This window comes from Mus musculus, chromosome 11, assembly GCF_000001635.26.
Source record: "Mus musculus strain C57BL/6J chromosome 11, GRCm38.p6 C57BL/6J".
NCBI lineage: Eukaryota > Metazoa > Chordata > Mammalia > Rodentia > Muridae > Mus > Mus musculus.
The window spans coordinates 5,205,109-5,222,396 of NC_000077.6; the positions used below are offsets into that span (position 1 = coordinate 5,205,109).

The following is a 17,288-nucleotide window of genomic DNA, read 5'->3' on the forward strand; positions in this document are numbered from 1 at the left end:
GAACTCAAGCCAAAAGTAAACCAGAAGAAAGCCCGACATGGTGGCACATGCCTTTGATTTCAGCACTCAGGGGACCGAGGCAGGCAGGTCTCTGAGTTCAGGCCAGCCTGGTCTACAGAGTGAGTTCCAGGCCAGCCAGGGCTACACAGAGAAAACCTGTCTTGACAAACAAAAAAAGAAAAAAGTACTCTCACTAGCTACCCACCCCTCCAGTCACTCAGGGATCTCTCTATTCTTTCAAGTCATGAGCTGTCGGTAGCTAATCTCTTGAAGTGTTCCACCTTGTGTGTAGGATAGGACGAGTGTGCCGGAGTTACCGAAAGCATCTGAGAGAGGGAGCTTGTTGTTTCCATGGTGTTAAATCTACTTATCTCTGAGGAGCAGTGAGGTGAGTTACGGAGCTGGCCACGGCCAGGGGCTCTGAAGATGGAATGCCAACTTGCTCGGCCCGGGAATGCACACGGGCAGAAAGCGTAGCTCTGTAGACAATGTAGGAATAATAACCAGCCACCCTGCGCATCACTGACCACAGACTAAAGAATAAAGCTGGATCCGTTATCATTGTTAATAAAAGGGCACTCAGTTGCCAAAATGATTTAAAGCCAGGAAACTTGGGTTGAGTCGTGGCTCTGGTGCTTAGTGGGGTGACCGACTTGATCTTCAGGGTTTCTTTTCTTTTCTCTTCTTTCTAAGATAAACACACTGCGTAGACAATGTCCAGTTCAGAACCTGCAAAGGCTCGGTTAAAATAAACCTGGCTGAGCTGGACAGTTATGCTCTATGATAATTGATCTGTGTCCCCCAAAAGGATGGATTTGATCCTACTACTAGGGGTCTTTATACACGTAATCAAGTTAGGATGATGTCATAATGGATTAGAGAGGGTTTTAAGGCCAGTGCGCTGTGCCTTCATAATGAGACCGACAGAAATACGGATCCACAAAGGGGTAAGATGGTAATGTTTAGAAAAATGGAGGGAGGGTGTAAAACAGCTATAAGCCAGTGATGTCAGAGATAGTTGGTGAGAGTCTGAGTCTGCCATGTTCCCTAGAGAGGCTACGCTCTCCTCCCTTGTCCCTAGCTGATAGTGCAATTTGGGAAGGCTGTGGAACACTGAGGGGAGAGGCCTAGCTAGCTCACTAGGGGTGGGCAGTTGAAGGTTATATATTGCACGAATCCCTGGCTACAGTCCCTTCTATGCCTCCTGATCTATCACCATGTGAACAGTCTCTCTGCCACCATGAACTGAATTGTTCTGCCATCCTTCCTTGTCATGACAGACAGCCTCCTAAAACCATGAACCAGAACCATAAACAGTTCCCCCTGGAAGCGGTTTCTGCTGGCGATTTGGTTAAAATGATGCAAAAGTAACACAGAAAATCTGTACTAGGGAAGTGGGAGTCACTGCTGTGTGGGGGGTCACTGCTGTGGCTGATTTAGCCATGCCACAGTAAGGCTCAGGAACTGGTTTACCAGAGGAGGCTGGAGGCTGGAGAAGCCTCAGAGTGATGTTGATTCTGCATAGTTCTAGTGGAAATATGGAAGCCAGAACCTTAGCACAAACAAGAACAGTATTTGGGAAGCTTCCGGTCAGAACAAGGGCTCTAGTGAACTGAATATGGCCCTTAGTGCATTCTGGGAAAACATCTGTCTATGTCCTGCTGTGTTCTGAAAATCTGAGTGGGGCTAAATTAAAAAGTAATGAGAAACGATTGGCAGAAGAAATTTTAAGACAGAATAGCACTGTGCTTGTGATACGGTTACAACTGGTGTCTTAGGTCAAGCATGAGGCTTCAGAGAAAAACAAAGAACAGAAAACGAAAAGCGAACAATTGGCCAGAACTGAGTTTAAAGTCACAGCAAAGCAAACTGGAAGAAGATGTCACAGAGAAGGACCACTTTGGACTGGGACAAAAACGTTCTTTGATGGTACTTCAGGAAGGAAGTGGCAAACTGTAACCCACAGAAGGCTCCAGGATGTCAGGCTAAACATTCATTTAGGAGACTAAATGGAGGAGGTGCAGCCAAGGCACCCTGCTGGACAAGGGCTGCCTAGAGAAGTGTTTCTGAGCTTCTGTGTACAGGCTCTCAGAGGCAGCGGGAGCAGTGGTCCAAACAGGCTGGAGACAGACACCACAGGCGGTCGGTCAAGCAGAGCTCGTCGTTGTATAGGGTACAGATGGCTCTGCTGGCTTACCAAATGCAAGGAGTCATGGTGGCTTGACTGACATTCATGCGTGTTGTGTAAGGGGGTCAGAGGACACCTCAGGTATTGTTCTTCAGGACTTGTCAACCTTGTTTCTTGAGACAGGGGCTTGCCTGTCAGTAGGCTAGACTGGCTAGTCAGTGAATCCCAGGGATTCACCCATCGCTGCCTCCCTAGTGCTGTGATGACAAGCAGTTGTCCCTCTCCCCACTAAGCCACCTCCTCAGTCCTACACCAACTTTTGAAAGGAAGGCTCAGGAGGCCATCAGCAAGCAGAGTCCCGGTTCCCTGAGGGAAGCCAATGTGTGAAGCCACGAGAGTGAAGTTTAAGTGTCAGTGGAGACCTTGGGACATGTCAGGAACATGGCTGTCTGTTGAGAAAAGCTGCAGGCAAAGAATGAAGTCAGACCAAGAGAAATGATGTGTGTGTTACAAGCAGCAGGGTCATGTGGGCAGGGCTGCCCAAGCCTGTCAGTCAGCACCATGAATGGTTTCTGAATGGCTTCAACAGGCACCTGCCTGGCTTTGAACTGGCTTTGTCCAGTCTTTCCTTACTGCTCTCCTGATCCTGCTTTGGAGATGAGAATGTTGACTTCTGCCACGGAACAAAGGGAGTGTGTAACTCCCTTTGGTGTTACAGGGGTTGCAGCTCAAAGTTTGCCTGCACTTCAGAAGAGACTTTAAGAGCACTGGCTGTTCTAGAGGACTTGAGTTCAATTCCTAACCCTTGCATAACTTCTCATGACTATCTGTAACTCAAGCCCCAGGGGACCTGGCCTCTGTGGACACCAGCAGGTATGCATGTGGTGCACAGACAAGCATGCAACCAAAGCACGCACACACAAAATATAAATCAAACAATAAAGTCATGGACTTAAAACAAAACTATAGCTGGGCAGTGGTGGCACACGCCTTTAATCCCAGTACTTGGGAGGCAGAGGCAGGCGGATTTCTGAGTTCGAGGCCAGCCTGGTTTACAGAGTGAGTTCCAGGACAGCCAGGGCTACACAGAGAAACCCTGTCTTGAAAAACCAAAACCCAAAAACCAACCAACCAACCAAACAAACAAACAAACAAAAAAACTATGGGTACTTCTGTATTAGTTGTATTAGTTAGGGTTTCCTTTGCTGTGACCAAACACCAAGACCAAAAATCAAATTGGGGAGAAAAGGATTTATTTGGTTTACAGTTCCATATTGCCGTTCATTTTTGAAGGAAGTTCAGACAGGAACTTAAACAGAGCAGGAACCTGCAGGCAGGAATTGATGCAGAGGCCATGGATGGGTGGTGCTTACTGGCTTGCTTCCCCTGGCTTGCTCAGCCTGCTTTCTTATAGAACCCAGGACTACCAGTCCAGGGATGGCACCACCCACAGTGGGCTGGGCTGTTTTAGTCACAGTTCCTGGAGTCTTGGGAGGGAGCACAGCCTGCTGATATCTTGGTTTGGGGCTTCTATTCCTGGTGAGAGGGTAAGTTCCCACTCATTTAAGCATTGTAATTTGTGATACTGCATTACGGCAGCTCTAGGAAACAAATCTTGCGACGGTATTGCTCCAATGGAGCTCCCCACCTAGCTGATGTCAGGAGTGCATGTCTGGTCCCTCGGCCATCAGAGATCCTCAGATGTGCTAACATCCTCTGTAAGCTCGAGGTCTCTCTTCTGCCTTCTGCCTGAGACTTCCCTTTGTAGAGTGTCATAACTCTCATGAGGTCTCACCACTACTGTGTATTATGGCAAGGGACAAGAGAGCACAGATAGGGAGAGGTAAGGCTCAGAATCCACACCAGTCACCACCTCTGCCTCTTGCTGGCACCTCACACATGTGGTGGCTTACGGCAAACTCAATGACTTGAAGTGTTTGCAATGTTACTGTCTCAGATGCACCTTGGTGAGCCACAAAGCCCCACTGCCTACAAACTCACAAATGGGGCTGTATCAGAGCGAGAACACAAGACAGCAGACACTACACCAACACCAGTGCGTGCTCTAAGCGGAAAGCCTTATCTTTCTACTTGTCAAAGTGGCCCTGAGACAGCCTGTGGGAACACAGAGGGAACAGTGTTAAAGTCACAAAGGCTGTCCACTCAAAGGGAGGGATGCATACCCTGGTGTCTGCCCAGAGGATGGGAATGGGTGTGGTCAGCAGCCATGCCCTATGCGCTGTGTGGCCGAGGACATGGCAGATCCTTACTTTTTATCAGGAGCTTGTCAATCTATAGAGCCTGTCTTTGTAGAAGGTGTTACCTGTAGTCTATCTATGGAACCCATCTTTATGGATGATATCACATGTACTTTACAAAGAGTTTCAGGGTAGCCACATCTTACACTTTACACTGCCTCTTGTCCCCCTGGATCACTGCTCTGCTGGCACGGTATAGTGTGTCCAGCAGAGACACCTGCAGTAGCCAAGACACTCAGCCCTACACGTAAGTACAGACTACTAAACACTGTTGTCCCTTCTAGAGGGCAGGTCTGAGTCGGCCTGTTCTGTACTTCAGTCCCAGGGGCTGAGAGCCATGGCTGGCATCACATGGCATATCCTTGTGAATCCTGATGAATGGATAATTAAATGGGTGGGTGGATTGCTGTCCCTGGCCGTACCTTTGGCACCAAACATACTCACTGTCAAAGAGGATAATCCTGCCGTCCCCACCGCAGGGCTGCGTGTGGTCCCCGAAGCAGACACTATTGCACTCGGTGCTGGCCGCCTCCCCGTGCTTCCAGTAGTCAGGATTGTTCCCACAGAAGCAGGCATAGCCTGACTCCATCCCAGCAAACTGCCACAACAGAAAAGAAGCGTGAGGACTTCTAAGCCGTCCGGACAGATGTGTTCTGCACTGAGATGGCTATGAACTTGGGGAGTCATGTTACCACATGATGTTGGGAAGGTTATGGAGGTGTCAGGCCCAAAGGAGGCCAGCACCATCCTTAACCATCAGACCCGGAGCAATTCCCCATCCGCCCTTTCACTGTGACCTCTCCTTAGCTTCACTCAGGTGCTCCCTGCCTCTGAGAACTCATTTCTGCTGTCCCCATTTCCATAGTATTTAAGTCTTTAACATGAAACATTGGTTAAAAACAGCTAAACATTTTTATTGACTATTTACTATGTGCCAGGTAACATTTTAATTAATTTTTAATTAATTAACTACTTTTTATATAAATAAGTGTTTTGCCGGCATGTGTGTATATTCCTGGTGCCCTTAGAGGCCAGAAGAGGATTTCTGATTTTCTGAAAATGGAGTTACAAATTACTGTGAGCCACCTTGTGGGTGCTGGGTAACAAACCTGGGTTCTCTGGAAGAGCAGTGAGTGTTCCTAACCACTGAGCTATCTCTCCAGTCCCCTTATTTATTTTTTAAAGTCAACCTTTATTTTTACGTGCATGGTTAGTCTGCCTGCATGTATGTCTGCATTGCATGTACACAGTACCTGTAGAGCCCAGAAGAAGACACTGGATACCCTGAGAATGGATTATAGATAGTTCTGAACTGTCTGTTATGTGGATGCTGGGAATCAAACCTAGCCTCTCTGGAGCTTTAGTTACCTCTCCAGTCCCCAAGACTTTTTTTTTAATGTGTGTATGTGTCGATGTCCATCCATCAGTCCATCTGTCGTGCGTGTGCATGTGTGTGTTTGTGCATGCGTGCATATCTGTCTGTCTGTATCTATATGTCTGTGGACACATGAGTACTGGTGCCCACAGAGGCCAGAAGACAGTGTCAAGATGCCCTAACACCTGAGTTACTGAGCTGCTGAGCATACGTGCAGGGTACCAGACTCTGGCCCTCCCCAGGAGCAGTGCGTGCCCTGAGCTGCTGAGCATACGTGCAGGGTACCAGACTCTGGCCCTCCCCAGGAGCAGTGCGTGCCCTGAGCTGCTGAGCATACGTGCAGGGTACCAGACTCTGGTCCTCCCCAGGAGCAGTGCGTGCCCTGAGCTGCTGAGCCATCTCTCAGGCCTCTAGACATGCTTTAATGTTAAATGTCACAGTGAACCCATTAAACGTCACTTACATTCATTTCACTTTTAATGCTAATACACTGACTGAGCACACAGTCTGCAGGAGCCAGTCCCCAGATACAGAACAAGCGGCACCTCACCGGAGCCTTTGCGCTCTTGCTTTGTAGCCCTTCCCACAGTGCCTAGCAACTGCTACCCAAGTTGTTCTACTAGTACCATTTTGTCATTCTGAGTATATAAAGCAGCTTAAAAGACAAAACCACCCTCAGCATGCCTGTAAGTTCACACACACTGGAGCACATGCTAACAGCTCACTCCTTTAGCTTACTGCATGCTCTGGATAGACACCATTCGTTCATCTATTTTCAGGCTTTCACTATGAAGACTAGAACTTCCAAAATCATCTGATACAGAGTCTTGAAAGTTTTCATTTGTCTGAAGTAAAAATTAGGAGCAAGATTTTGGGCTTAACTTCTTTAAAAGAACCCCCAACCTTTCCCAGGAGGGCTGAGCCATGCCTCATCCCCCACAATGTGTAAGAGCAAGAGCCTCCACAGCCCTGAGCCCTCATCAGCACTACTGTCAGCCCCTGTCAGTGCATCTGACTCCAGCCACACTGATGCTGGTGGGCCTCACGGGGGTTTTAATCGCGTTAGTTTAATGACTGATGGTTTAGATAGTTTCACTTGCTCGTTTGCACTGGCGGGGCGTCTTCTCTGGTGGTGAATTGTTTCTTTTACCTAGTCTAAAACTGCATCGCCTGACATTTTACACTTGTGAGCTTTAGTTTTCTGCACAGTTTGGGTCAAATTGACCCTGGTTGTAGGCAGCAGCACCCCTTGGGCTGAGGCCTAGATTTAACAACAGAAGAGAGTGGGTGGAACACCAGCCCTCCTGGTTGTCTCCTGACTGTCCTGCACTGTGACAGCTGCCTCACGCTCCTAATGCCACCCCTCAAAGCTAAAACAAACCTCTATACTTAAGCTTATTTTGTCACAGCTCTGAAAAAAGGAAGCAAGCATCGTCCAGACATTGCTCTGCATGGGATTAGCCTAGCCCACTGCCTCATTAACATTCGCTGAAGACAATTCTTTCCTATTCTAATGATCTGGGCAATTTTGCTAAAACTCGACTGACTGCCAATTTATTGGTTCATTTTTAAGTTGTGAAGTCTATTGCTCTGAATGTCTATTTTTATAACATTCTTATAGTAACTTTTTTCTGTAGTTTAGTTTAAAGTCAATCTTTGCCTAACCTATGATGCAAAACAAGACTCACTTTTCTTCACAGAGAGTTAGACTCTCTCCTCCTCAGGAGTACTTGATGACAACCATTCACTGATGACTTGAGACTTTCATAAAATCAACCATGTACATCTGTTGTGTACATGTGTAGGTCTGTTTTTAGATGATTCTACTGATACACAGCAGATTTCAGAAAACCTTTTCCATAAAGGCCAGAAATAAATATTCTGAATTCTGTGGGTTACATAGTCTTTTTCTCCCCAACTTCCTAGCCATATAATGAAACCAGCTACAGGCAATATGTAAACGAACAGGCATGGCTCTGTTTAATAAAACTTTATTTACCTGAACGAAAAATAATAGACTGGTGGTTGGATTTGTCTGTGGGCAATTTCTGACTGGCTCATGATTTGCTCTCTTGGTGACAGTGGCTTTATGGAACAGGCCAGGTGAGGAAGTTCCACACAACTGTTCTTTCCCAAGATCTGTCTTTACATACACAAGCCAGGGTTGGCCCTTTTTCTTATGCGTTGCTGGGGCACTGACCCTGCCTGGGTCCTGCCTGTCCTGGGCGTATGTTTCACTGAGTTGTCTCCAGCGCTGTGCGTAGCTTGTCTTTTCCATTTAATTTATAGACTAACGGGAAGAACTCCACCTTAGTAATATTTGTGTTGTCAAGGTTGCGAGCAGCTAGATCTGTCTTGTCACTCATTAGGTTCTCATAGCTTCATTACAAACTCTTACATCTATTAATTAACCCCACCTCCTCACTCTTACTCCCAGTGCTGCTGGGATCTAAGGCTTTACAAGTGCTGGGTAAGTGCCCATCAATAGGTGACACTCTGGGTCCGATCTATAGTCTTTGAAAATGGTAAGATTTTCTTTTCTATTCTTTTTTTTTTTTTGGACAAAGGGGTTTATTGAAATACACTGCATGGGAGCATTTGGTGAGCTCCCGGAGAGGTCACTCAGACATACCAATGAGATGTGTGATATTATAATCATTTGTTTAAAAGCATACATTATTTACTGCTAGTATATAGATACACAGCTTTTTGTATATGACCTTATAGCTACAACCTTGTTCAATTTATTCACTGATTCTAGCCCTTTTTCCATAGGTTCCTTAGAATATTCTATAAAGTAAAAAATCCTTACTTTCTAATATATTTACCCTATTTCTTTTTTCAAAAACCATTTCTTTAGCAAGACCCTCTAGGCCAATGAGGAGAGAGTGGGCATTACTGTCTGCTTATGACACTAGTTAGGAGGCATGGGCTACTTCACAACTGAAGAGGGGATTAGCTACAGGTATCCTTGACTAGATACTTGCAATTACAGCCTGGCTCTGCAGTGCATGCTTATAATCCCAACCCGTGGGCAGGGAAGGCAGGAGAACCAAGAGTTCAAGGTCAACCTGGACTATATGAGATCCTGTCTACACACACAGACACACACACACAGACACACACAGAGATACACATGTTTGTTTGTTGTATTTTGAAACACGGTCTCATAGTCTCATTATGTAGCTGTGATTGGCCTATAACTCACTATATAGACCAGGCTGGCCTGGCCTGAAACTCACAGAGATCCACCTGTCTCTGCCTCCCAACGTGTTGGAATTAAAGGTGTGCAATAACATTCATTCAGTCAATAGCCCGGTCATTGTGGGTGGTTCTTAAGGTTAGGTACACTTTTATGGAAACAGTAAGTGAAGATCTGAGATATTTGCAGACCTTGATGTTCATTTTGTGAATCACACTATGAGGGCTGTCATATGGTAACGATCCTACCATTCCTTCTATTCTTACAAGTCTGCATTTCCTAATCACCAATGTTTCTCTTCTCACTCGGCCACCACTGGGAGTGGTGTGGGGTGCTCTCATCTTAGTCAATAAGATGCATCTGTTACTATCACTCTCTGAAGCTTAAAGCTGTCAGATTTAGGTCATGGAACCCCTTTCAAGGCAGCTTCATCCAGTTGATGAATCTGTACTGTTTCTGTCCTACACAAGATGTTATGAACACATCTTGTGCTTTGAACACAGAATGGGTAATTTCCCAACAGAGCTGCTTTCTGGTGGAGACCTGAGTGCTGGCTAGACTCCCCGTTATCAGTGTGTGGCAAGGATAGTGATGAAGTGTATGTGTGTGCACACACAGCCATTGCACAGTCATATAACATTACTATCTACCTGCTTCCTCCACCACTCTCTGGACTTCCTTTCAGGTTCCCCAGCTTCCACATTTGCATGTCCCTTCTCCAGCAGCCAGAGCATGCCGGCTCTGAAACACTCAGTACATACTCACGCTCTGCACAAGCAACAAACCGCAGGGCCATGGGGTCCACTGCCTCGCTTATCTGCCTTCCTCACATGAGTATGGTATCCTTCTGTCTTGGGCTTAATTAATGGCTTTTAGACTGACTTGGTTAAGGAAAGGGAGAAAAAAAAAGGAGAGAGGGCGGGATCTTCTGTCTAATTTAATACAAAACAGCACTACTGACCCTTAGTGATTGGGAAATACATTTTAGAGAAAGAAAGAGAGAGAGAGAGAGAGAGAGAGAGAGAGAGAGAGAGAGAGAGAGAGAGAGAGAGGAAGGAAGGAAGAAGAAGAAAAGAACATTTGGAAAAGAGGTAAGGCATGGTAGTTTGCCACAGAAGGGACCCACCGCCTTGGCTTGACTCTAAGGAGTCATTAGCATCCCTGATCATAACAGACAAGGGCTGAGAGGAGGCTACCGGGGACCCCTCTCCCCATCTTTACATGAATGCTGCCTGTGCTCCAACTCCCCAGCCTACTCTTTCCATGTGACCTGACAAGTGGGCTGCTGGAATTTATCGTTATCTTTTCTAGAGTTGTACGCTGTGGAGCTGGTACCTTGAATCTCTGACTCCGACAGAAGCTGATACAGGTTTGTATGGTGAGCTTGTTAGAGGTTTTACTGGTGCCCGTGAGAGGAGGTGGGTTTCCATGATCCTTGTAGCAGCCAAGGTTTCCAGGCACTAGAGACAAACAAAACAGAAGAATTTCACAACATCTGGCTGGGAAACACTAAGAAGGAAATGCGGTCTGTGCCAGGTGTGCTCTGCCCACAGTGTTTACACCCTGAGTTACAACACAGGCAAATGACAACAAGCTCTAAGCGGACCCTCTGGTAGTGTTCTCTACACCATCTGCAAGGAAATGTGGCACACAGATCCCCAGCTTACTTTCTCCGTGTCGGGAGAATTTAGTACTGAAAAGAAGCAGGAACAATGTCTTAGAATAGAGAAGGTGGCTTTGCTTCTGTCCCATAGCACCCATCTTCCAGTAACTCAGTTAATGACACACCCAGAGGGAAAGAACAGAGGAACCCTGGTAGGAAACCCGGAGGGATTCCTTTGGCCACGTACATGCAAATCTACAAGAAGACTGATACTGTGGGCATCGAGGGAATGAACACTGTTACCACAGCACAACCGGAAGTGTCTTTAACCTCATTCAGCACACCACAGGCATCCCTGTAAACAAGCAGGTGAAGGCACGCTTCGCCAAGAGAAGTAATGTGCACATGGAACATGTTAGGCACCGAGAGCCAAGGTAGTTTCCTAAAACTGGTGATGGAAAAACCTGTCAGAGAAAAGGATGCCAAGGAGAAGGCCCGTGTTCCCCAGAGCACCGGCCAGCTCCGCCGGAGGAGCACGTTTCACGCGAACTACTGGGGAGGGGCCTGGACTTCTGGAGCTGGTCCTCATGAGTTCATAGCTTAGTGTGCAAAAGCAGTCAAGGCCTAGCTTGTTAAAGAGAGATAGAGAGAAAGACAGACAGACAGACAGACAGACAGACAGATGGGCGAAGCAGGCTGGCAGTGTCTCAGGGTTAAAGTTGCTTGCTTGGTGACCTTGGTTTGATCTGTGGAACTCACATGGTAGAGAGAACCAACTCCTAAAAGGTGTTTTTTGGTCTTCACATGTATGCTGTGGCATCTGCTACCCCCTCCCATCCCCCAAAAGTGAAGCGATCAGATTTAAATGGTTCCAGGAGACTGGGGGAGCTCGAGTGGAAAGCACAGGCACACAGCCCCGGGATTTGAGGTTAAAGTAGGAGTGGTAAATTTGAGGCCAATCTGGGCCTCACAATACATTTGGATGTTTCAAAAGTAAACAAATAAATAAGGAAACAAACTAACAAAGGGGCTGGAGAGAAGGTTCCAAGGACAAGAGCACTGGCTCCTCTCCCGTTGGACACAGGTTGGACTCCTGGCATCTATAACACTGGCTCAAGACATTTCTGTAACTCCAATTCCAGGGACTCCAGATGCCTTATTCTGGCCTCTGCAGACATCAGACATCACATGGTATACATACATACATACATACATACATACATACATACATACATGCAGGCACAGACACATAAAATAAAAATATCTTTTAAAAAATCGAACAAGATCACTCTAAACACACCAAGGGAACCCAAGTCAACTTAGTACAGAGTATATAGGCGGTTTTTGTAGAATCAGTCTAATTACCCGTTAACAAATGAATGATTAAAAAATGTGATACAAAGACAACTGAGTTTTACTCAATCATAAAGAAAAAATTGGAGCCAGGCGTTGATGGTGCACACCTTTAATCCCAGCACTTGGGAGGCAGAGGCAGGTGGATTTCTGAGTTCGAGGCCAGCCTGGTCTACAAAGTGAGTTCCAGGACAGCCAGGGCTACACAGAGAAACCCTGTCTCAAAAAAAACCAAAAGAAAGAAAAAAGAAAAAAAAATGGGGCTGAAGCAATGTCTCAGAGGTTAGAAGCACTGACTACTCTTCCATAGGTCCTGAGTTCAATTCCAGCAACCACGTGGTGGCTCATGACCATCTTCAATGGAGTCTGATGCTCTATTCTGGTGTCTCTGAAGAGAGTGACATTATACTCATATACATAAACAAACAAACAAACAAACAAACAAATCTTTTTTAAAAGTTGTTTAAAAAAAGTCTAGCTGGGCATGGTAGTGCATATCTTTAATTCTATCATTCAGTAGACAAAGGCAGGTGGATCTCTGTGAATTCAAGGCCAGTCTCATGTACATAATGAGTTGTTCCAGGATAGCCAGGGCTACCTAGTAAGGATCTCACACAAAAAATAAACAAACAAAAGAAGAAAATTATTCAGCTGCACATATAAAGGCACACTGGTTGTGATAGTATGCATAGCCCTGTGCAAACTCAAGCTAGTCCAAACCCAGCATGGAAGGCCAAGGTGGGCGTGAGGTCCCACCCCTAGCTGAGGAGTCGTTGGAACTGACAGCCACTGGAGCAACAAGGGTCAGCTTTCCTTAGGAGGGCTGCCCTGACAGACTAGACACTCTGGTGGAAGGCCACACATCCAGGAATCTGGATGGGTAGCACAAACTGGGTTGATGGGAAGGAAAACGAGAGACAGAACCCACAGCTGGGTGGGAGGAAGGGAGGTGGGTATGGAAGGAGCTGGGGAAGGAGTAAACACAGTTTAAAAACTTAAATTTCACAGAACTAATAAGAAGAAGGGACAAAATTATATCATTTGCAAGAAAATGGAAGAACCTGGGATCACCAACTAAGGAAAATAAGCCAAACTCAGAGAGATAACATAACATTTTCCTCAAATGTGGAACCATGATGTTTCAAGACAGGGTTTCTCTGTGTAGCCCTGGCTGTCCTGGAACTTGCTCTGTTAGACCAGACTGGCTTCGAACTCACAGAGATCTGCCTGCCTTTGCCTCCCCAGTGCTAGGATTAAAGGCAAGAGCAACAACTACCCTGCCACATTTTCTTTTTCAGACAAGGTCTCTCACTGGTCCAGAACTCATCAAGCAGGCTAGGCTGGCGACCCCCTGGGCTCTGCCATCTCTGCCCTGCCAGAATTAGATACTTGGCCCACTATGGATAGCTTTTTAAAAAGGATTTGCTTTTAACTGTATGTATGTATGAGTGAGTTTATGCCTGCAGAGACCAGAGGGTTTTCAGTCCCTTAGAAGAATGGAAGTGACAAGTGATTGTGAGCCCCAGACACTGGTCTGGGAGTCGAATCTGGGTCTTCTGCAAGCATAGAAAGTGATCCTCACGGCTGCTGTCCCTCCAGCTCCAATTTTGTTGTTTGTTTGTTTGTTTTGTTTTGTGATTACTTTTGGTCTGGGAGATCAAACTTGGGTTCTATGACTGATCAATCTCCACAGCCATTTATGTCCATATGAATGAAGTAGAAGGGACAATGTGGGACACAGAAGCAGTCTAGTGGGACACACACACAGGAGAGTGATGAGGAGTGACCATGGCTGAAGTGCATGGTATGCTAGAGCTAGAGTCAAATATATGGAAGAACTGGAGTTGTCACGTTGCTATGAAGCCTGTAACTCTGTACAACAGTGAATGGGCTTCCCCAGGGCCCTCTGGTACACCACACCACCGCTGGAACAAAGGACCACACCCCCATTGTCTCCCAGTGGTATTTGTCACCTTTCATTTTTCTGAAGGCTGGAAGAACCAAGCAGGTTTCAAGGGCCAAAAGGAAGGTGTCGTTGGGAGCCGAGCCATACCTGAAGAGTTCTAAGAAGCAGCCACATTGTTCAGCTATGGCCACACTGCCACCAGTCCCTCATCACATCTTCCCTTCCTGGCTTCTGCTGTCCTGTCACAGGCCTCTGACTCATAACTTCTTGTAAATGCACTGGACTCACGTGTATAATCCAGGATAATCTCTCCTTCCCAAATCTTTACCCACACTTGCAAACTCATGTCATTTAAGGTCCCAGTCTCATTATAAAGTTGATCTTTGGGGGCCATTAGGTAGCCTCCCTCAAGGAGTATATCAGTGTTTCCTAGCCACACGGTAAGCTGTTTGTCCTAGGGAAGGAGCTGTATCTGAGGCAAGACAGACAAATGTAAATATGGGTATAACCATGGTAATTGGCTTTCTCATAGCTCAGGTCTCCTAAGGCCTGACTGTATATGCTCTGATGTAATTAGAAATATACTTGGTCTCTACCCACTTCCTGCCACCAAGTCTCCCAACCCTCAGGACTGGATGACTCCTTTCTAGTGAAGCACCTCGTGCTGCGCCTCTGGTTAACCTCATGGTGGGTGCTGGACACCAGAAAGACCAAGTGACAATTAGTAACTTAGAGCTATGAATCCTACTCCCCATCCTCCAGGGAAGAGAAAAGAGCTAGGGACGGAGTCAATACTTGATTGTGACTACCTGGTGAAGCCTCTTAAAAACCCTAGAGATGGAGTTCTGAGAGTTTCTGGAGTGATTTACATATCCTAGCTGAGAAATAACACTCTCCACAGGGACAGATGCTCTGGGGCTCAGATCCTCTTGGACATCAAACATACAAACATCTTCAACATATTCAACCTATCACATTCTTTGTGATATACCAACAAATGTGTCCCTCAAGTTCTGAGAGTTATTTCAGCAGATTACCAAACCTGAGGTGGAAGTCTACTTTGCAGATATGCCTCGAGACTCACAACTTGTGACTGGCATCTGAATCAGAGTGTGTTCCTGTACTACTGAGCCTTTAGCGCCCTGCTCTGACGCTGGGTCTCCAGTCATGAATGGTAATCCATCCTGTTAATGTGTAGAGAGTTGCAGGATTGGCTGCTGGAAAAAAACTCATTCATCTGGTGTCACAATAAAGTCTGTGAATGTATAGGGAAAAGACTGGCTTCCTTCCTTTCCTATGTCGAGGTCTGAATAAACAGTGTGAATGAACTTAGAGTGCAGCCTCGGGGCAGTCATTAGATGAAACTAAGAAGACTGGGCTCCCACAATGGGGTAAGGAGAAGAGAGGAGAGCCCATTCTTTCTTTGCCCTGAGTACTCATCAGAAACACGGCCATCAAAGAGCCAGGAAGAGGGGCCATACCAGACACTGAATATGATGAACTTCCAGCTTAGTATGTCTATTAAGCTGCTTGGGCCTGAGGAATTTTGTTTTTAAAAAAAAATGGCATACTACAGGGCACTTTAGCACTTTAATCCCAGCATTCAGGAGGCAGAATTAGGTGGATCTCTAAGTTCAAGGCCACCCTGGTCTTTATAGTAAACTCCAGGATACTTAGGGCTATAGTGAGACCTGTCTCTCCCAATCCCCATGCGCACAGGGCAAAGAATAAAGGAAACATTGCCTAAAACAGATCTGCATCCCTAAAGGGTGTTCATACCCTTTTTGTTCACATCTCTTTTTGATACAAGGTCTCAATATGTAGCCCAGGCAGGCATGAGGCTTTGGAGGATTACAAGTATACAAATAAGCCAAGTCAAAAGCCTATGGCTAAGCACAGGGTGGGCTGGGCTACAGCCAACAGCACACATAAAACTGCATTTTACTAAAAGCCCTTTGAGCCGGACAGTGGCACTTTCCCTTTCTGTCTTTAGACAAGACATTCCAGGCCTGGCAACAGCTTGCCTACAGCTTTATAAGAGACTTAAATGCACAAGAGTAAGTCAGACTAGATTTTCTCACTCACAGGATGTATGACGATTACCATACCACTCTAAGCCACTAAATTTGAAGTAACCTGCTTCAAAGCAGTAAGTCACTAACACATGATACATTCCAAATCTGCTCAGGGTTAACTCACAATAAGTCATGGACACGCCAGTCTCTTAGAAATGTAGTGTTCAGTCCGTGTTTTGTTTTTGTTTATATGCACACTGGTGTGAGGGTGTCAGGTCTCTGGAACTGGCATTACAGACAGTTGCCATGTGGGTGCTGGGAATTAAACCTGGGTCCTGTGGAAGAGCAGCAGTGCTCTTAACTGCTGGGTCATCACTCCAGCCCCCTCAATTCATGTTTAAAACTCAGGATTATTAGTTGAAGTCCTTTTCCAAACATACTACCGTTTCTTCTGGAACCAATTCTAAAACCCTAACCCAAGAGACCAGAGAGTCTGGGATAGTGTTTTCCTTTCTGTTTTAAGATTGGAAAGAGCATGTCCCAGGTTATCGAGTTGTATTTGCACATCAGCCTTCCGAGCATATAAAAACATATACATGTATGTGTATGTACACATAGGAAACTTTCCTCCTTAACCAATCTGGCCAGTTTATTTTATGTCTGCAGGAAGTCCCTCTGCTAATCTAATCTTCACACTTAAGTTGTAAAGTTGTCTTGCTTCTGTTCCCATCTCACAGGGCTCAGAGGTAACAAATGCGGCTCTCCATACAAACTTTAAAATGAATCTTTCAAAAACAACCCAAAGTGCTGCAATAGCAAGCATAAACAAGACTTGGGGCAGCTGTGGTCCAGTCTTCAGTGGAGGCCAGCCTGCGGATGCCTGAGGTTTAGGGCTTAAACAACTGCAGAGCCAAGCAGCTCCAGCCAGGGACAAACAATCCTGCAGAGCTTGTCAGAGAGAACGTCCGTATGGAGACTAGAACATGCATTTAATGATTCTTAGAAGTTCTTGTCCATGATCATCTTGGTCATGTACTCTGATTTTGTCTCACTGACGCATGACACTCACGTAAGCATGGTATATGTATTAGACGACACACAGCCCAAGGCACACAGTCATTAAGTATAAGTTCAGACATAAGCAAGGCTATGGACTCCGTGGATACAGCTGGAAGCTATAAGGTTTATTCACAAAGATTTGGTGAGCAAATCCAGGCAGCTTAGGTTCCAGCGAGGTAGTGAGGTCCGGGCATGCACCTCAAAGGGGACCCTAAGGAATCAGCTGCTCCCTGCTGCTGTGCTAATCTACCCTGACCTCAGTGGTTTAAGGTAACATCCTTGCCCCACCCCCAAGCTTACCTTAAACTCGCCAAGCTTCCCACTCTACATCTGCCTTGTTGAGACTCTATGTTGCCAGTCCCCAGTTTTCTCTCTTTCTTAAACATTTT

At 46.1% G+C, this 17,288-nt stretch overlaps 1 protein-coding gene across 3 annotated transcripts in view; it reads right to left on the minus strand.

Moving 5' to 3' along the window:
- The window catches only part of Kremen1 (kringle containing transmembrane protein 1), a 70,163-nt gene that overhangs the window by 13,558 nt on the left and 39,317 nt on the right, over window positions 1-17,288 (minus strand). For 2 of the 3 annotated variants that reach the window (XM_006514912.4, NM_032396.3), the window contains exons 4-5: window positions 10,299-10,423; window positions 4,831-4,984 (exon numbers count right to left, since the gene is read on the minus strand). In XM_006514912.4, the coding sequence (XP_006514975.1) occupies window positions 4,831-4,984; window positions 10,299-10,423 (279 nt within the window). Of the gene's footprint in view, window positions 1-3,364; window positions 3,929-4,830; window positions 4,985-10,298; window positions 10,424-17,288 lie in introns of those variants that run through there. The other variant, XM_006514913.4, reaches the window with a different exon arrangement.